Raw genomic sequence first — 21,345 nt, forward strand, 5'->3', positions numbered from 1 at the left:
TCCACAGCTAACCAGACCCCCTGCCAAGCTTCCTGTAAACTCTGAATGTTCGCACCCTCCTGTTGTTCTTTCTGTGGAGGCCCTCCTCCCGCCCCTGCCCCTGCAGGGGCAAGTTGATTGTATACTGTCAGCTTCCTCCCCCACTGAGCCTGTAGCCACCCTGTATGGGCAGCAACTCCCTCTGGCATGAGTGATGGTGAGAGAAGCGTCGCTAGCCCTCAGAGGACTTCAAAATTCTCTCCCTTTTATTTTATTTTTTAAATATTTAAGGAGCAGAGAAGGATAGCACTGGGAGGAAATGAGAGTAAAAGCAAGTTGTTTAAAACTTCCAAAAAGGGCAATGGGCCCTCCATCATTTACCAGCCAAGCTGTTTGGTGAGAAAAGATCCCAGTTCTTCTTCTCCATCTCACTCCCCCTCCTCTCTCATCATACCACTCAAGTGGGCAACAGCTGCATCACCTTCTTCCAACATGGATGGCAGCCACTCTAGCTGAGCTCCAATTCCACTTCAGCCAGCAAGGCTCATTTTTCAAATCCTCCTTCTCTGGCACCACAACGCCAGCTCTTCCTATCAGAAATCACCCACAGAGCCACCTAAAGACTGTACATGTTCAAAGATCAACTCCTCCTGGGTACATCTTTTCTGTCCCTTCATCTGGGAACCAACTTTCTGGTCTCTGTGATCAGTAGCATTTTCTTTCAGAGGTCTTTTCAATTGACAGAAGATATTTCCACAAGTAGAGTTCACTGTGAGCCTTGGGTTCTTACCACCATAAGGCCCCCAAAATCCATCTAGTCAAGCTTTGAAAGAGAGGCTAAGGATGTTGACAGAACCAGCTTCTAAGGAAGGTGAGGGATGATAAGCTAGATCCTTAGAAGCCATGCCAGGGATGGAAGATACACAGCTCTGGAGCAATAGTGCTCCTGCCTCCCTCTCTCTCTGTCACCCTTGGTAGACATCTGTTGATCACCACCACATTCTGTTCTGTCGAAACCAAAGAATCCTTCTTAACACAATGCTCCAGGTTAGCACAACCGCTAAGCAACTCGAGTTAATATTCTCCTCCCCATTTCCCTTTACTTTCCTTACCTGTGTCTTCTAAAACCTGTATCTGGGGAGTTGAATTCCAAATTCCAGACAGAACTCCATGGATCTACTCACCAAGCCTCTCCCTACTCCTCCCACACCTACTGCCTGAACCCTGAGCCCTGAGCCCAGGGGTTATTTTTGGAAACTTGAGTCTCAAAACAAGTTGGCTATCTGTGTGCTCCCTGATGCTGATGGGAGCTTGACAAGCTGTAGCCTGGCTTTAATTTCTCATCTTGAAGCATTAAATGTCAGGAGCTCAATTAACATTTTCATTATTGCATTTTTGTTGTGCTCTTATTTAGGCTACAGATGTGTGGGAGCTAACATTCTCTTCCTGCTATTTTTAAAGCAAAAATATCAGCCAGTAAGATAAACTCTTACATGTTTAGGGTTCCTTCCTGGTTGTGAGAACTTCCTCAAGTGCACATCAACATTGGAACATGATCCAATCATTTGTTTTCCCATTCATTCATTCCACAATTATTTATTGAGCACTATTAGGTTGGGGGCCATTTTTAGGCTCTGAGAAGAGGGCTGCCCATTGGGAAAACTAAATCAATATAGATGGACTAGAAAAGCTTGACCACTTTCTTTTTAATAAGCATAGCCACATGGTGATGGAGTGCCAGGGGACGAAAAAGAAGGGCAGAGAGGAGAGTGTGAAGGGATGGAAGCAGCAAGTATGGTTGGTCTAGGCATAAGCCAGGTGATTCCTTTTCCTGCCATGCTTGATGGCCATGGTATGCTGAGTGTGGTCATCTTCTTCTGGGCACTGTATAATTTAGGTTACATAGTCTGTACCATTGGGTCACTCAACTGCCTGGCACTCAAAGGACATGCTGACAAGTTTCAAACACACACACAGACACACAGTTATGCGCATACACACACACACACACACACCAGTTTTTCTCAGGCTCCTATGCCCAGTTTCTCCATATGTGTCTCCATATGTGTCTACTCTTCCACTCTTTGCTTCCTTCAGGGGACACCTGTCAGGAGCAAGACACCTGTAAGAGATTATTGGTATACAGAGTAAATAATTCAAGAGACCTGAACTAATTGATATTCAGTCTTTGACTCATGTCATTGAATGATGCATTTCTGTCATACTATTTAGATTTTTTCCCATATTGGGTTTTTCGTCCTGCTGGGCTTTTGATATGACACCAGAAAAGAAACTGCACAAATTAGCTGTAAATATCACTTAGAAAACCTTTACTCTCTGTCCCCCCATCCCTCAGCCCTAAGCACACTTAATTGGTAAACTCCTGACAATCTCAAATGATTTGCTTATGTTTCAGGCAACATTGGCCCGGAGCTCTCATATACTGATATTGGTGTGTTCATCTCCTCCGATGGGGGCAACACATGGAGACAGGTAACTGGGTGAATTGACAAAAATGGAGGAGGCATTTAGAGTAAGTTCTACCAATCTCTCTCTCCATCCTATAGATTCTCAGCCTCATTATGACTTTGTAGTTTCAAAACATTTGAAGCAGCTGTTCAGTTTGGTCAATTTGGCTGGCAGGTTAGAGGGGTAATGGGGTATAATGAGAAGGACATTGGGCAGGGAATAGGAGGAACTGGAATTTTCCCAGTTCACTTATTCTTTCCTTCAGCCATATGTGTGTAACAGGTCCAGATGCTAAGTACTGTGCTGGTTGCTGGGGGTACAACTGATAAAACTGTTTTTATCATTAGTGTGCCGAGAGTTCTTGGCAAGCTGGTCTCTTCACCTTTGGGGATGTGTTTCTGTATCTACAAAATGCAAGGATTAGAACATTAAAACTGACAAAGCCATGGAAGTCAGTGGTTGTTTAAGTATTGTGTAGACTGTCTTGAGTAAGTATGAAACAGATATGTGACTGCACGAAATGTTAATTCAGTTTTGCAAACACTTACAGCAATGCTGTCCAATAGAATGTTCAGCAATGATGGAAAAGTTCTGTATCTGTGCTTGTCCATGCAGCTATGGAGCACTTGAAATATGACTACTGTGTCAGAGGGGCTTAATTTTTAATTTTATTTATTTTAATTAATTTAAATTTAAATACTCTCTTATGGCTACTATATTGGACAAATAGACTTATACAATGTCAACTAGGTGTCAGGCTCCGGGGGTAATTGAATACTTTGGAGTCCCTTTCCTTAAAAAGCTCAAAATTAAATAGAAGAAATGGGTTCGTAGCTAGCTAATTATAGTTCGGGGTGATAATAATATTTTAGTGGCATTACTAGCATACAAAGAAAAGAGACGAATTGATCGCTGGAGAAACCAGGAAAGACATCACAAGGAGGGGTGGCATTTTACTAAGTCTTAAAAGTGATACAGTTTCTCCATGGAGAAGACAAGAGAAAGACAATGAATATCTTGATGGTAAAGGTAGAGTCACCATATGAACTCTTGTTAGACAAGTTCCTGTTTGGATCCCTTGGTGAAGATTGTCATCACCACCATCATCATCATCCCCATTGCCACCAGTGTCACCACTACCAGCGTTGTAAAAATTAACAAGTACCTACGAGACAAAAGCAACTATGTCAAGTACTGCAAGGTACACAGTCAATAATAAGTTAAGGTTCCTACCCACAAGGCCATAATCAGGTGGCTGGGGAACAGGTACATAAATAAGATCATACCCTTCAAAATGTAAAATAACCTATTACGAGAGCCAAAGGAGGGTGGAAGCTGGAATACAAACTCATCTGGTACAAAATCTCCTCATAGGCAAACCATTTCTGGAGGTCTCTCTACCTCAAGAAGTAGCTCACCTGACGAACGTTGTCACTACTTTTTCCTTCCTCCTTTCATAAACAGCTAAGGAATCCACTTTTTCACTCCAGTACTAGACAGGGCAAAAATGAGCAGTGGCCAGATGGTAAAATCAAGAGGAAAGGATAAGGATAACTTCTCCCTCCTCCCCAGTGCCTCTTCCTCTGTTTCTCATTCTTAGGGTTCAACCCAGCATCTCCATTTTGTGGCTTATCACAGAGCCATCCTTTAAGCTCTGGAGAGAAAAGCCTAGCATTGCAGACTCAGAGTCTATGTTTATATCTGGAATATAAGTGAATCACCCTTAGGTCCTTTGTGCATTGGGGCTCATCATTAATAGGGACATTTTTCTTTTCTTTGAAGATAAATATGTAAAAAAAGAGGTTTAGGACTGAGAAACTACTTTTCTCTCTAAAGTTCCCTGGGGCATATACATAGGAGGCCCCATTCCTCTTACACATTCACCTTTTAAATCTGACTGTATCATCTCCTTATCCTCTTCTAGCCCTCTTCACTTAACCCACCATCCCAACTTCTCTATCTAGGCTTCATGAACCACCATCACTGGTTAAGTGCTGTAGGAATTCTCCAAGCATACTTTCCCCTAGAAGATCTACAGTTGAGATTAGTTCTCTGCTGGAGAAATAGTTTTCCTGTTTAAGGTTGGAGATATAAAAGTCATATCTGGTATAAACATTGATATATGTGGGCTTAGGTCTGAAATTCTCTTAACTCGGAACCTTGTATTGAAGTCAGTGCTTAGAAAATGCCTATGGGTAGATGGAGGGATGGATGGTTGGATGGAACACTGAATAAGAGAATGAATGAGTGAATGGATGGATAAGTAACAGACAAATAGATGAAATAAAGAATGAATAACGTTAGGTCCCTGGAAGTACTGTGTTTCAATGACCACTTAGAGTAGGGATTCATAGACACCCAACTTGGGTCTTCATCCAACTTGCAGGGAGGTGGTGGCTATATCAGTTATTAGTTTTACAATAGTGGGTAGGAAATTGTCTTTCAAGTTCCTAGATAATGTATAAACAGCACTATAAAACACAGACTATTGACAAATCAGCAAACATCTGAATAGATGAGGAAGAAGAGAAGGCTGAGTAGTAACTTAGTTAGCTAGAAAGACAGGGAAGTTTCTTCAAAGTCTTACTTCCTTTGGGTCACCTAGTTGAGCATGCACCTTGTTGCTTCACCTTCATGTAGCATGCTGGTTCACAGTACTGGCAGTGGAAAGAGCCCTGGAAATGCAATTTGAGTTGGAGCAGTGGAAAGAGCCCTGGAAATGCAAATGCCTAGGGAGAGTTATTTGCTTTCTGTGAGCCCATTTCCTCATCAATCAAATGGAGATAATACTTGCAAAACTATCTGACTGTGCTGTTGGAAGGCTCAGAACCTAGATGAAACAATATATGTGAAAGACTGTAAACTGTTAAGCACTATGCAAATGTAAGGTGTTGCTATGATTGTTGTTGTTGTTGTTGTTGTTCCAGATCTTTGATGAAGAGTACAATGTCTGGTTCCTAGACTGGGGTGGCGCCCTCGTGGCCATGAAACACACACCTCTGCCAGTCAGGCATTTGTGGTAAGGAGAGCTCCCTACCCTATTAATGAGCTAATGAGCAGCTTTTTAGTGGAGAGGATTGTGATGAGTTATTCTGCATGGTTTTGTACCCATTTGTACATTTCCTCATCCATTTATTTATCCATCCATCCATTTAATAGCCTTTACATCATCTAACTCATAAGCAGCAATAGTAGGCCAGATAATTCAGATGGGGAGGTGTAATGAATGGGGTGGGTGGTAATGAGTTGTCAGATAAGGCAGAAGACAGCAGGAAGGACCTGCAGTTCAAGTAGCCAAGATCAGTAATCCAAAATAGGAGAGATGGAAATTGGAAGAGGAGGGTTAGGTACATGTAACAGATACTGAGTTCAGTTCTAGAGAAGTTAGGTTAGTGGTTTCTATGACTATTTCAGCAGAAATGGCCATGAGTTGTCAAATATATTCATCTGAAGTTCAGGAATGGTCTAGGCTGACACTTTAGCTTTGAAGTCATTAACCACTAAGTGGTAGTTTAAAGCTATGGTAGTGGGCTCAATGCCTCAAGAGAGTGGGTACAAGGAGAAACTAGGGACTCCTATGGACTCTGCTGAAAACCAATATTCAGAGAGCAGGAAGAAATTATGGGACAGACTAAAAAGAAATGGCAAAAATGTAGAGACTAAGGGGAAATATTTTCATGAATGCTGAAGAAAGGGGTGATTAATAGCATCAAATTCTACAATCAGATCAAGTCAGTTATGGAATAAAAAACAACCTAGGATTAAGCAATAAAGGAGATTTTTCATGATTTTTGTCAGAGTAGAATTGAAACAGAGGTGGGGATGAAAGTTAGACTATAATAGATTTATAAACGAATGAGCGACTGAATGGATGATAAACAATGAAATGAAATAGAGACAGTATAGATTATTCCTTTCAAAGAGTAAGATTATGAAATGGAGCTGACAGTGTATATGCAAGACCTTCCACAAGGACAGAGTTGAGTGAGAATAGATGATGATGATGATGACAACGACAACGATGACGACAACTTGTTGCTGTTGTTGTTTTGTGTTTTTGGCAGGGAATGGATGAGTCTCATGTGTATTTATGCCCTGAAGGGAAATAATTTCAGGCTTCAGATTCAGCAAAGTGAATATTTGGAAGAGTGAATATTTGTGGGTGGAGAATATCCTATCTAGAGTACAGTTGGTCGGATTCACGTGGGCAGGAAGCTGGACCCTAGCCTAACTACCAGGTCTTAGATATTGGGAGATAAACAAGTTTAGAGTAAGAATTTTACTGGAAAGCATCAGACTGTAATCAGGAAAGGCTTAGAATTCCCTAATGCCAAATCCAAGCTTCAGTCCTTTTGGCAAAGACTTAAGAAGGATTCTCTCAATTTGACCATTTTAAGTGAAACCATATGAAACCGCCATTTTTAGGTCAAAAATGACAAAATGTTACCAGTTTCTTAAAGCTCAACCTAGCTTATAGTGAAATAGTTCTACCACTATGTTATGGAGAGATTGTGCATATAAATGTTGAAAAGATGCATGGAGCCATTTGTAAGAGGAGCACTCTCCCACCTCAAGGATGAGCTTGTAAAAGTTCCCAATGTAATTGCTTCTTATCCTTTTACTACTGATTTATATAGTTTTTTGGTAGTATCCAAAGACTAGAATTGCTTGAGATTAATGATAGTCAGTATTTATTAAGGGACTTTCCAGGCACTGTTCTAAACCATTTACATGAATTATCTCATTTCATGCTTGCCCAACCTATGTATGTAGGTACCTTCTTATCACCCACTTATAATGGCATTAAAAAGAAAACATGTTAAATACCTTTCTCAAGGCTAGACATGTATACCTGGCAGCACCAAGTTAGATTTCTGTCATGGATGCTCTTCTGTTCTGGCTGCTAATTTTCTATATACTATAATAAGTACACCTAGGCTTATGACATAGTCCCTGCCCTCCAGGAGATTATACTCAAGGTAAGGTGTTTAGGCAGTACATGCGTGACTAGAAGTGAAAGCAATGTCTGCTAAAGGATGCCAGCTGTGTGTATTGCTGGAATACTGAAGCCTGGTATGTAAGGAGCCTGGCATCCTTTTCTCAAAGATCAGCCCTCATGTCACCTCCTGCAGCAGGTGACATGAGGGCTGACCTTTGAGAGAAGGATACCAGGAGTTACAGGAGAGGTGAGAGTCAAGCCAGGGAAAGAGGAAACTTTGACTGAAGTCCAGAATTCAAGTAATGTAGGGAGTGTTCAGGAGACTATTTGATTGAGACCAAAAATGTAAATAGATGTGGGTAGGACTCAGATGAACTTACATGCCAGTTTAAGGGATTAAAGTTGGTCTGGTAGGTAATTTTTTCTATCAAAACCCATATGCCTCTGTAGAGGAAAGAGCTATCTCTATTGTGGACTGAGTAGGACTTGCACTGTCAGAGAAGACAGCTTGAGTCTTAAAACAAGCTTGTTTTTAAACCAAGCAAGGCAATGTTTCTTAGCTCCCATCATGTTAAAAACTTCCATCTAAATCTTCATAAGAGGGTTGATAAATGTCCTACAGACAGATTTAGCTGGCCTGGTTTCTTCCCTATAATTCCTGGAGAAAGGACTAGCAACCAACCCTTAAACTTGGCCATCACTCTTCTTGATTATGGTAGGGACCTAGCACGCACTTAATCATTGATTCTTAAAAGCATTCTGCAGAAGTTTCCTTGTGCTGAGGAAAGAAAGTTTATTTTTGTCATTTCCTTTTGGTAGTAGAAGAGAAGAGCATATTTGACATGGCAAGAGTACATGGAAGAGAGTTTTGGTTTTGTCAAATATTAGCATCCTTACATCTAACCATTCAGTCTGATCCACAAAAGTTTATCTCCAAAGACTGCCTCACTTTCAAACGGAGTACTTGTCTGATTATGCCTGGAAGGAAACCATCCAAGTTGGGAAAATTACTCAATATTCATTTAGGGATATTTATGTAGGAGCAAATCATGACTCTCAAAGTCATCACTACTAAGTTTGAGTTTTCCCTTGTTCAATGTAATATCTCTTTTCTTGGTAAAAATGTTTATAAAGCTCAAAAAAAAAAAAAAGAATTGCACTGCCACTGAATTTCCTCTTATAATAACAATGATAATATCACCCTCCATTTGTTTGGCTATTCTAACTTACAAAGTATTAAGAATGATTTTCCAAACTAAGCTTTTGAAATGGCATTATCTCTATTTATAGGATGTTGATACTGCCATTTGTCATAAATGCTACAAATGTTTTCTTGAACATGACCGAGACGATGATTTTTGCTTACTTGCCTTTCTATGAATGCCATTCCCTAAAGCAATCCCTCGAAGGGGTTAAATGCCAGCTATTGAATATACGTGTTAGAAAACAACAGCAACAACAAACTCATTTGGGAATTATCCTTTGCACTCCTCTTTCAAAGGCTAAGTGAGTGTTTTGTAAGGGCTTGACAATGTTATTATCATCAATGTTTTCTTATGAAATTGTTGACTGATTTTGTCCCCTGCTTGTGAGATACAAGCTTCTGAAACTTAAGCCAGCTTTTTCTTCACTAAGAGCTTCTAATTAAGTGACAACCGTCAAGGTAAACAAATAGCTCATTTTAAGAGGAAGATAGGTTAGGTAATCAGTTCATTGCCATTTTCTGTCATAGATCTCAGACTGACATTGTTTTATATACAGATGTACATATATTAATATTTGAAAAGGAAAAAGACACCAGATTACCTACTGGGATGTAGTGGCTCTCAGATTTAAATAATAGCTACATTGCCTTTAAGAGAAAATAAGAGTAATAATTGAAAAACTGGGGAAACTTTAGCTAGGCTAACAAGGCATGTTGTTTCCTACAAATTGAAATGATAGGTAGCCAGATAGGTGTGAACGCAAAACAGCGTACAAATGAACCCATCTGTTTGTAACCATGTACATTTGGATGCCTTGAGATTAGAACTAAGTGCTATTTCAGGGAAACCCTCCATCTCCTTTGTACCTGAGAAGCATTAGAGTGAGATAAAAAATGGGCCCCCGCTGAATACATAGATCTGATGAAAACTCACGATCGGCAGCGCACCTAATGGGCAGGTAGACAGGGGTGTGACTGTTTACTTAGCCCTGACCATCTGTCAGTGTCTCTCAATGGGATGTTCTTGGAAACAGAAAGGAAAACATCACCTGGCCTTTTGTGTTTCTTTGGTTGTGTGTGCTAGCATTTTGTTCAGAGAAACTTTCAAATGAAAACAATAGTTCCAAACAATACATGCCTTGGAAAAGCAAAAGTGCATGTACTGTTCTGAAGAACTTCCAGGTGGCTAAAATGCTACCAACTCATGTACTGGGGATAAAATGAAATGGAGCAATACACCTTACCAGAGGGAGGAACATTGATTCTCAATGACCACTGTAGCTCTCTATTTCTGTGCTAGAGACTTCTGAGGAGGATTCTGTTTGTTATTGGCAGATTCTATTCCTTTTAGTGTATGTCATGATAGTATCACAGTCATAGACACCTGAAGTAGGAAAAGGTCTTATAGAAGTCATTTAAACTAGTATTATACCTGGTATAGCTGATACTTTTGTGACACCCCCAAAAAGTTACCTCACTTTACCAGAATATCCCAGTGCTAATCGACCTGCAAATACCCACCTTACGTAGCTCCCATCTTGTATAATGGCTTTAGTTGTTAGAAAGATTGTTTTTCATGCTGAGCAATAGTACATCTACTTGTAATCTCTGTGCGTTGACCTGTAATCTGCCACTCAGATCTATGCAGAATAAGCCTGCTACAGAATTACATATGATTTTTAGAAAAGTACAGCTGGGAAGGACCTCAATGTATTTCTTAAAAATATCTTAGGCTAGAAAAGCCTTTCTAAGTTCTGAGAAACGACATGATATGCAACTCAAGACAGATTTTATTCATTTGTTCATTTATTGCATACATATTTGTTGAGCATATATTATTCATCTAGCATTAGAACAGGGGCTGGGATACACTGTTGAATGGTACTGTGTACTTGGGAACTTATATTCTTATCCACAAATATTTGACTGTTCTCTTTAGAAGGGTCACATGGAAATCTTTTCTCCCTTATTCTATCTGTATGTTAAATAATTAATAGTTCCACCTATCTAACTACATTCTGTCTAATTTCCTTCACTGACATTATCCCTTTTTGGTAGTCGATAAATAGGCCTTTAAAATATTTGGAAACTTTCTCATTTATAAAAATTAAGATGCAATGGTAATTAATTCAGTTTTTCTTCTTCTTTTTCCCTAAGCTGCCTAAAATTCATATAACCTGTTCCTAGGACCATTTGCTTTTTACCTTTAATTACTCTTATTGTCAGTTTTTCTACAATTATTAAAATTTAACATAGTATTTAGAATTGGGTAGAAGGATGATTTCTTTTCTTATGCTTGTAATATATCTGTGAGCACATCCTACACTCACAGTGGCTTGATTACCTCTCATGATAGTGGCATTGCCAGAAAATATTTAACTTGTAGTTGACCAATGACTCCAGTTCTTTTCAGCTTTATATATTTTATTAGCTAATTTCATTTCTCTAGTTGTAGGTCTTGGTGTTTTTGTTTTTTTGTATTAAGTATTCTGCTTTAAGTTGTTTCTGTCTTATAAATGACTTCCAAATTTACATCCCTAATTATGTTGAGAAATCCAGATCTATCCACCCAAAGGTCTTCTTAACAATATTACAATATGGAAATCCAAAAAGCATCCATCTTGACATGGACCAAAACAGAAACAAACAGATGATAAACAAAAATTAGCTGGGCATGCTGGTGAGCGCCTGTAGTCCCAGCTTCTCAGGAGGCTGAGGCAGGAGAATCGCTTGAACCCAGGAGGCGGAGATTGCAGTGAGCCGAGATCACATCACTGTACTCCAGCCTGGCAACAGAGCGAGACTCTGTCTCAAAAAAAAAAAAAAAAAAAAAAAAAAAGAAACTAAAAAAACTGCTTCTCCTGTTCTTCTAATTTCCCTCTCAATTGTTTAACACTCCCCCAAATCAATATTTTCCATGATTTCTTTCTTTTGCTCATGCAACCTCTATATATTTTATTACCAAATTCATTGACTTCATCTCTAAAAATAACCTAAATATTTCCATTTTTTTCCACTATAATAATCTTCATCCAAGCCCCATCTTGGTGTGCTCTCTTAAATTACCACCCCTCCCCAACTCATTTCCTTGAGTCCACTTTGGGTCTTGACAATCCATTTATCACAGAGAAGTGAAACTTGTCTTTTAAAGCTTAAATCAAATTATATTATTTCAATCGAAAATAAGGTCCTTCATGATTTGACTTCTGCCTTATTTTTTTCTACTGATTCTTTCAACTAATCCCTGTTTACACTAAGCCACAGCCACTGACCATCTTTCTGTTATTCTAACAGGGCAGCTTTTTCATATTAGACCTTTCATCTGTAATGGTTTTCTCCTGAATCTTTACATGGATACTTCCACTTATCATTTAGATTTCAGTTTAAATGTCACCTCCATAGAAAGGGCTTTCTTAAATTTTTAGTACAAAGTTGCTGTTTGGTGACTATCAAATCATCTTATTTTAGTTGTTTCCATGATATTCATTTCTCACTCATAGTTTTGCATTGACTTATTTCTATATTGTTCATCTCCTCACACTAGAAATTAAGTTCCGTGGAAGCTGAGACCTTTCCTTTTCTGTTCATTTCTGTATCCCTAGAACTGAAGTCACTGCCAGATCAGGCACATAGTAGGCATCAATAACATTTTGATAAATTCATTTTATTTGACTTTGATTCTGTAGTCCTATGTTGCCACTATTTGGAGATCAACTGGAATTTTACTTCTGTCTCCCTGAGTATTGGCAATCCTACTGATTTCAGTTTCACCTGTGGAGCTATTAAGGAATTCACAGTTCCTTTGTCTTGGCCATTAATGAGCTACTGACCTGCGGAGGAGAAGGTACATCCCTTGGGGATACCATTCAATATAGAATTCAATATACAATATATCACTTCAGAATATTTGAGAACTTCTAGTCATCAAAATAATAATAAGTTTCACAAATGGCAGCCTATCCAGATCCAAATATTTGATAACTAAGAGATTAAGTTTTCTAATGTTTTTTTTTTGGAGTTTCTTTAGGGAGTTTTGTTCTTCATAACTGCCTCAGTGTGAGAATAAAGTGTTAGAAATCACTGATCTCAGATCACCCTAGCTCTAGAGTCCTGCCCACTTACTTGTGCTTACTTATGTCATCTTTGGGCTTCAATTATTGTCTATGCTACCTTTTCTACCTGGACTTTGTCGTTTATCATCCTTCCTTTAGGTATCTGCCGATCCACTCTTTTCTCTAGCAAGGATTTTGCTCCCTCCGTGTGAACTCATTTCATGTAGCAGGCCCTTGATCATCTACAATTTCTCTCCCCATCTGGACTTAGCTTTGCCTTGGAGGTCCTCTCTCAATACTGGAAGGCTGTGATGGTCTCTCCGTGTCAGCTTTCTGTGGGTCTTCTCTTCATTGTGTAAACTAAAGATGGCTGTCCTGTGCCCTGCTCATTATGGCAGTGATGTGAAGACGACTCCTTCCCTGCAGTGCTCATGGCACTCACTGCAATTTGCTCTGCTAATGCTGACCTGTTTTATTTATTTATTTATTTATTTTGAGATGGAGTTTCACTCTTGTTGCCCAGGCTGGAGTGCAATGGCACAATCTCGGCTCGGTGCAACCTCTGCTTCCCAGATTCAAGCGATTCTCCTGCCTCAGCCTCCCAGGTAGCTGGGATTACAGGCATGCGCCATCATGCTTGGCTAATTTTTTTTTTTTTTTGTATTTAGTAGAGACAGGGCTTCACCGTGTTAGTCAGGCTGGTCTCGAACTCCTGACTTCAGTGATCCACCTGCCTCAGCCTCCCAAAATACTGGGATTACAGGCCACTGCACCTGGCTCATGCTAACCTTTTATTGATAAGGAAATCCTGAGAATGAGACAGAGAGAGGCCTTAAATTCACTTTGGCTTTCATCTGCCAAGACAAAAACCAATTTGCCCAAAGTCGCCAAAACAAACCAAACAAAAAACCCAACTAATATTTTCTTAGCTTCCGGACTTATTGGCCAGAGTTGACTTGTTAGTGGCCACGACACACTCTGAAACAACTATGATTATTTTAGGAACTGATTGAATACATGGTAAGAAAAGTAAAGTTCATTTCCAATTATACATATTTTCACTTTTGAAATGAGAAACCTGTTTCTATGAAAAGCAATTTAGATATGCCCAACTTTCTTGGGACTAGTTTAAATGATTATTTAGCCTTCAATATATTTTTTTAAAAGGCTGAAATAATCAAGTCCTTAAAATTCAAGACAGATGATGACAATTTAGAAACTCATGAAGATGTTTATGGCAGACTGTCTGCATTTCATTCGTGAACATGGATCAAGGTATACTATAAATGCAAAAATTGTCTGAGAGACTGGTTACTCTAGCTGGGTTAAGAGATTGACTTTATTATTGTTTTTAATCGTACATTAGGACAGAGAAGATAAAACAGAGTAAAATAGAGACAGAGAGATAGAAAGACAAAGAAGTAAGTGAGTAGAGAGTGAACCATGTAGGCTGGCTGCTAATGGGGTGGTAATTCACACCCAACTTATAAGTGCCAGTATAAGTCATGCTTGAGAAATGATTGGATAGATTTAAAGAGGGTCCGTCATTATTCCTTATTATTTCATTCATGTATTCACTTAACATGTATATAGTATCAACTATATGCCAGGTTTTCTGTTAAGTACTAAGAATAGAAGAATTAATGGTATAGTGTTTGACCGAAAAAAAATACTCCCAGGTTAGGCTGGGCATGGTGGCTCACACCTACAATCCCAGCACTTTGGGAGCCCGAGTTGGAGGATTGCTTGCAGCCAGGAGGTTGAGACCAGCCTGGGCAATAAAGCAAGACCCTGCCTCTACAAAAATAAATTTAAAAAAAAATTAGCCAGGTCCAGTGGTACACATCTGTACTTCTAGCTATTTGGGAGGCTGAGGTGGGATAATAACTTGAGCTGAAGAGTTCAAGGCCGCAGTGAGCTATGATCATGCCGATGCACTCCGGTCTGAGCAACAGAGCGAGACTCTTGTCTCTTTAAAAAAACAAAAAACATGACGGGGCACGGTGGCTCATGCTTGTAATCCCAGCATTTTGGGAGGCCAAGGTGGGTGGATTACGAGTTCAGGAGATCGAGACCATCCTGGCTAACACAGTGAAACCCTTTCTCTACAAAAAATACAAAAAAATAGCCATGCTTGGTGGCACGTGCCTGTAGTCCCAGCTACTCTGGAGGCTGAGGCAGGAGTATCACTTGAACCCGCGAGGCAGAGGTTGCGGTGAGCCGAGATCGTGCCAATGCACTCCAGCCTGGCAACGGAGCAAGACTCCATCTCAAACAAACAAACAAACGAACAAAAAACCTTCACAGTGTGGTGGGAGAATCAGACATATTATTTACCATTATATGTTATATATATAAATATTATGTGTATATATTAGGATTTGTGTGTGTGTGTGTGTGTGTATACACACACACATACTGTGAGGAGCATTGTAAGAGAGATATATTTGTGTTATATTTGTTATTAAGGGATTATTCAATGATAGGACATACATGATCTTTGAACTCCCAGAGTTTATAATCTTGAGTTGAGATATTCAAGATCAGTTAAGGAGTCAGTAGTCAGCACTATGATAGGAGAAGGCCTGGGTATTATAGGAACATACAGAAGGGAATTTTAATCCTAAATTATGGAAATAGAGTAGAATTGGGAATCAGCCAGAACAAAAATGAACCTATGATAGAGGATCCTATGATAGAGGATGAAGAAACTAAGGCTTTCTTGGGGAAGAAGGGATGCTGAGAAAAGCTTCTCAGAGGAGATGGTCCTTGGGCTATGCCCCGTGGTTAAATCAAGGGGCAGACAGGTCCTTGATAATATCAAAAAGGAAAGGAAACAAGCACTCAGAATTGCTCAAGTCTCTTCCACTAGTTACATCTCTTTAAAGCATTGCAGGTTCTGTTTCCACAAGGGGCCAGACCTTCCTCTTACCTTTGGATGAAAGATGAGGCAGTGTTCCTCAGAACATCTCAGACTCTCAGTGGTCATCCCTAAAAGCCTCTTAAAGTGGCACTGGGAGGGAAATGATCCTAACATCTGTTTTGAACAAATAGAAAATTGCTGTTTGTAAGGTTTGATCTGAAAGACAAACCCCCTCCCTTTCCATTGGGTCCACTCAGTTTCCATTGGGTCTTACTCAATTTGTGTCAGAACCTCCAAGGGCTGAATGGATTGTGCTGTAAATTGAACCTCAGGTTCCATTCTGAGTACTTGAAATGTGACACTCCATCCACTAAGCCCTCCTGCTTGGGCTGTTTGTCGATTCTAATGTGTTGAAATATATCTGCAGCTCTAGGTGCTGTCTCCGCCCAAGTCCGGAAATGCAGTTTTGATCAAATCTCATAATATGGGGAGATGTTGAAGATTAAAACCTATTGAAAGCAAGATACAGAGGAAAATTTAATAACCTGAAAAATGGTTACAGAAGAGTGTGGCTTTATTTTCAGCTGTCTTTTTCGTGTACTTGTTTCCAACACAGGGTGAGTTTTGATGAGGGCCACTCTTGGGACAAGTATGGTTTCACTTCGTTTCCTCTCTTTGTTGACGGGGCTCTGGTGGAGGCAGGAATGGAGACCCACATCATGACGTGAGTACTTCTTTTGCTGTGACAGGGAGAAGACAAGAGACACTGGTTCTACTTTCACTGAGGCCTTGGATTTTTCCCAGGGAACCCTACACCAAAGTGGTCCAATCTCTGGGTCAAAATTTCCTCATCTGTAAAATGGAAATACTTATTTTTATACCTACAAACTCAAAAAGCTACTGCCAGGATTAGAGAGGCTAGGGTCCTAATTGCACAGTCAAGGTTTCTAGTAGAATTTAAAGAATTATAGCAAATTCCCATTTATTTGAAACCCAAGCAAACAGAAAACTTATGTCATTAGGTGGTTTTTTTCTCTTTCTGAAATAGTCTAGTGGGAGATAAGGAGCAGGGGCAGGGATGGAGGGAGCAAAACAAAACAGTCAGCTTATTGAAATCAGAAAATATTGTAAGAGATGTCTCTTTCTGTCTCTCTCTCTCTCTCTCACACACACACACACACACACACACAAACACATACAGACACACACTCCACAGTTATTTCACTTCAGATTATTTCACGTAAATTTTTTCTATACTCTTTTATAATGAGATTTAATCTTAGAAGTTGATCACCTGTGTTTATGTGTGCACATGTGTACATGGTGAGTGGGTAACCGTAATCCTCCACCAACCAATACTGTCCCCCACCTCCCCCACTCCCAATTGGCAGGAGCACCTTACACCTTAGCTCTTCACTGGACAGAGTGGAGTGTTGTTGGGCAAAATTAAGGGATATTTGCTATAGTGTGGGGTTGGCACAGAAGGGCTCATAGAGTGCATCTGTGCTGGTTCGGTGGAAGGGTGTATGATCTTCCTACTCTTAGGGACACTGCTCTTGATTTAACTTTTGTGCACATAGATTTCTTTATAGTTTGAATTAGTCATTTTCCAATGGTGATGGACTTGGAAGAAAGGCCAGTCTAGGAGCCAATAAGTGATCAGTTATAAAAAAAATTCTTTATAATTGTATTTGTGCAATTTTGATCAAATCTCATAGTTTGGCCCCATTCTCATCTATGAGGCCTATTTGAACTCATTGCATCTTCTTTTGGGCATTACTTTGAACAACATTACGTGTATGCCAATCTCTACATGACCTGGTATTCCCTAGCAAGTTTAAGGCCACAGCTTAAGTTCTGTGTTCATCTAATCTTAAATGGTAATAATTTTTTTCTCAGCTTCAGATGGAGTTTAGCTGGTCACATGGATATGAGGGAGACTGACCTCAGAGCCAAACCATTTACTGAAAAGACGAGATAGCACTTCTGTTTTCCTTTCCTCCTGGCCAAGACTCCCTAAGAGCTTGACAGAACTTCTGTGCCTGTTTTATCTTCTTATCAAGATACTTAGAGAATAGAGCATAATTGTTTTCTTATAGAGGATCTTTTTATGAAATTAAGATGGATCTTGGAAGTATTCATCAAAATGAGTATAAACAATTCAAGCTATCTGTTTTAACATTTTGTTATATTCAGAGTTTCTTTTGTATGAAAACAACACAGATTTTGTCAGGACTCTTCAGATAGCTGGACAAGCCCTAGAAGGGTTGCCAAGAGGTTATTTCTGTCTCTATTCTAAATTTGAAAACGGTATTGAAACCAACTGGCCTACTAGGGTTGCCCAGTTGCAGAATGGCAATGGCAAAGATTGAAACAGGAGTTTTAAAATATTACGTATTTCTGTAGGAACTGTGAAGACAGGGAGTCCATTTGGGGACAAGAATGCTTAGCTTTGCCGTTGAATTGAAAACTTATTAATAAAGTAGGTCATTCAAATACTGTATCCTTCCCCTTTCTATTAACCCTGATTCTCTCTTTAGCTCCGTGTGGTCAGGGAGAAAACACAGCCACTCTGAGGTTCTGTTGCTTTCTCTTATACATTGATTTGGAGAATTTATTTATTTAACAGTTAGAGAGCTTCTAATATATATCAGACCTTGTTAGAACTTAGGAGATTTTACAGAGGCAAATGAAATTCTTTGTCTGCAAGGAGCTCTCAGACTAAAGTGGTGAGAGTAAGTGGGGATAAAGTAATCATCATGGTACCCTAGTTATACAGCCAGGAGATAGCAGAGGAAAACGAAGACTTCACACACACAGTAGGTGACAATTGAGTTGGTCTGGAAGTTTTCATAGCAGTTCACAAGTGGAAAACGATATAATAGAGAATGAAATGTAAGTTCCAAGAAAGCATAGATTTTTAACAGTTTTATTCACTAATATAAACTCAGTGCCAAAAACAAGGATTGGCACGTTGTAGGAAGTCAGTAATCATTGAATGAATGAATGATTCCAAGGCAAAGGAAAGAACACAGACAAAGGTAAGAACCATGAAAGAGGGTGGCTGGGTGTTAAGAGAGTAAGACTATGAAAGTTTTTAGGTCACATTTAGAAATTTGACCTGTATCCAGAGTGATATTTTTGAAATTAAAAGATCTCATCAAATCACCAGTTTTCTTAAAACCCATGGAGGCCTTTCCATTGCCTTTAGGATAGAGTGTGAACTCATAGAATGGCCTACAAGTATCTATATTGACCACCTGCTTGGAGCTTTTTCTCCAACCCCCCTGACCTGACGACCCTTTTCTGATGCACTGGTGCCTTCCTGCCCCCAGGTTCTTTGTATCTGCCAGAATGGGCCTGTCCTCCCTACTTAAACAACTAAATTTCTAAGTATCTTTCTGATCTCAGCTTAAATATCAGTTCTCATAGTCTGCCAGATCAGGATGGGTTCCCACGCTATATGTTATCTGGCCTTATTTATTTTTTCCTTCACAGCACTTTAGATAATAAATATTAATACAAAGGGTATTAGTTGTTGAATATCTTTCCCCTCCGTCTTCATCTACCCTTAAGACAGACATGTGGATGCACACACATGTGCACATGTGCACAGACATCCCTGCATGTGACTTTAAGTTCCCATGAAGGAGGATCTTTGTGTATCTTGTTCTTTCAGTGCCATATATTTACCAAGCTTGTGCTAACATGGAGGATTTAACAGTATATATGTACTGGATAAATGAGTTATTAAATGGAAGAATCAAATGACTTCTAAAAATCTTACCTTTGTTGTGATTGTTGTGATTTTTCTGGCCCATGGCTCTAGCATGTTAGGAAATTGATTGTAGATCTCTAGAGATTCTGAAATGCTATGATCAGAATGCAGTAGGTGCAAATCATGGGGACTGGGGTTGGATAGGAATCAGAGCAGACTGCATGTGTGTGTAGAGGTGTCTATATGGAGGTTATGATGCATTGGCATGGAATGGCATGTGGGCACAAAAGGGCAGCTAGAGAATGAGGCGCTTACTGGGAACGATTCTGATTTCCTCCACCTTTCACAAGAATCTGCCCAATTTCCACTTTTCCTGGAGGCCAGTGCTCCAGGAACATGGACACTTCTAACACTGTAGCTTTGCAGGAGGATTTACATGGGAGACAGTCCCCAGAATGGAGGCCTGGGACTTGGCTACCTTTATTGCTCTTTTTACTACTGTCTTTTCAGATGTTATTATTTAAACATCCCCCTGGTAACTGTGATGGGAACCAACTAGTCTAGCCTAATTCAAAATGAAATGTGACCGTTCTTATTAGTTAAGGCTGAGGACAGGCTGATTGACAAGCTGGAGAGCCTATTGCAGTCTCAGGTAGTGGCTCTCCAGATGATGAGATGCCTGTGGCTGTTGCAGCACTTGGGCCTCTTTGGTCCACTATTTCATGAAAGGCTGTTTGCCCTTTGATTAGCACTTTAAAGAGAGCTTTTCTTTAGCTTGACTCAGATGTGGAATCAGATAGAAAAACACTGCTTTCCTGCATCCTCAAAGCTATGTTTGAAATTCTTTCCTGATAAGAAATGTTAGAACCAATTGTCTATGATTTAGCTATACTTTTACAGGGGCCAAAGAGAACCTGGCAGCTTCCTAGAAAAAAAAATCTTAGAAGAGAGAAGCACAGCTTCCCTGAAAGAGATCAGATACTTCTTACCATGAGTGAATGTCTAAAAAGCTTAAGGAGAATTTAGTCTGATTTGGAGGAACCCAGTGAAGACCTTGCAGCCAGCTTGTGACTATTCAGCATCTTTTGTTTGTTTGTTTGTTTGTTTGTTTTTGGTGCCAGGTATCACATTGAGAACTTTTTCAAACTTGATTTTATGGAAATCTCCCAACAACTCTGGAAGGTAGATAGGACTGGCATCATTGGGCAGATGAGGATGCTGAGGCTCAGCTCACATGTTCATAAAAAGGCAAAATAAGAGCAAGGAATGTGAATTTCAAGCTCCAGGCTTGGAGGTAAAATTTGAAGGAAGGTACTATAATTCTCTAAGGTTTGTTCAGTCAAGGAGTACCAAGGTGTGTGGGGAAAGAGTGGCAGTATACCAGTTGTTTACCTAGTATGATGAGTGCCTGCTGTGCTGCCAGATACCAAGTCACAGCAAACCTAGTTCTTGATGTTAATTCACAATCCACTTGAAAAAGTATGATAAATATATGAAATAATTAGGTAATGATTAAATGGTAAAGTATGGTATAAATGTGTTTTGTTGTTGTTTGTTTGTTTGTTTGAGGCAGGGTCTCACTCTGCCCAGGTTGGAGTGCAGTGATGCGGTCATGGTTCACTGCAGCCTTGACCTCCCAGGCTCAGGGGTCAAGTGATACTCCTACCTCAGCCTCCCAAGTAGCTGTGACTACAGGTGCTTGCACCACTCCCGGCTAATTTTTGTATTTTTTATAGAGGTGGGGTTTTGCCATGTTGCCCAGGCTGGTCTTGAATTCCTGAGCTCAAGTGATCTGCCCACCTCAGCCTCCCAAATTACTGCAATTACAGGCACGTGAGCCAGTGTGCCTGGCCAGTATGGGAAACATTTTAGTTGCCATTAGATATCAAAGATGTGCTCGAAGACAGAGTGGCTATAAAGGGGTTCATGGCTATAGAGAGAAGAGGGAGCAAGGACATTCCTGGTGGGTGGAACAGTGTGAGCAGACATGGAGTGGTAGGAATGTGCCTGGACAGTAGAGGAAAGTGAGAGGTGAAAAGGGCTACAGATACCTTTGGCTAGGGCCAATTGCCTTGTTGACTCCTCTTATAAATCCAATTGTAATTGGCATAAATCTCTGAT

The 21,345-nt window shown here is 39.9% G+C and overlaps 1 protein-coding gene across 1 annotated transcript in view; it reads left to right on the forward strand.

The window, feature by feature from the left end:
- SORCS3 (sortilin related VPS10 domain containing receptor 3) overlaps positions 1 to 21,345 on the forward strand; it is a 631,488-nt gene that overhangs the window by 527,048 nt on the left and 83,095 nt on the right. Inside the window, exons 12-14 of the mRNA XM_054436019.2 lie at positions 2,396 to 2,472; positions 5,376 to 5,467; positions 16,123 to 16,230. Of these exons, the coding sequence (XP_054291994.1) occupies positions 2,396 to 2,472; positions 5,376 to 5,467; positions 16,123 to 16,230 (277 nt within the window). The remainder of the gene's footprint in view (positions 1 to 2,395; positions 2,473 to 5,375; positions 5,468 to 16,122; positions 16,231 to 21,345) is intronic.

The sequence above is a fragment of the Pongo pygmaeus genome, chromosome 8 (genome assembly GCF_028885625.2).
Source record: "Pongo pygmaeus isolate AG05252 chromosome 8, NHGRI_mPonPyg2-v2.0_pri, whole genome shotgun sequence".
Taxonomy (NCBI): domain Eukaryota; kingdom Metazoa; phylum Chordata; class Mammalia; order Primates; family Hominidae; genus Pongo; species Pongo pygmaeus.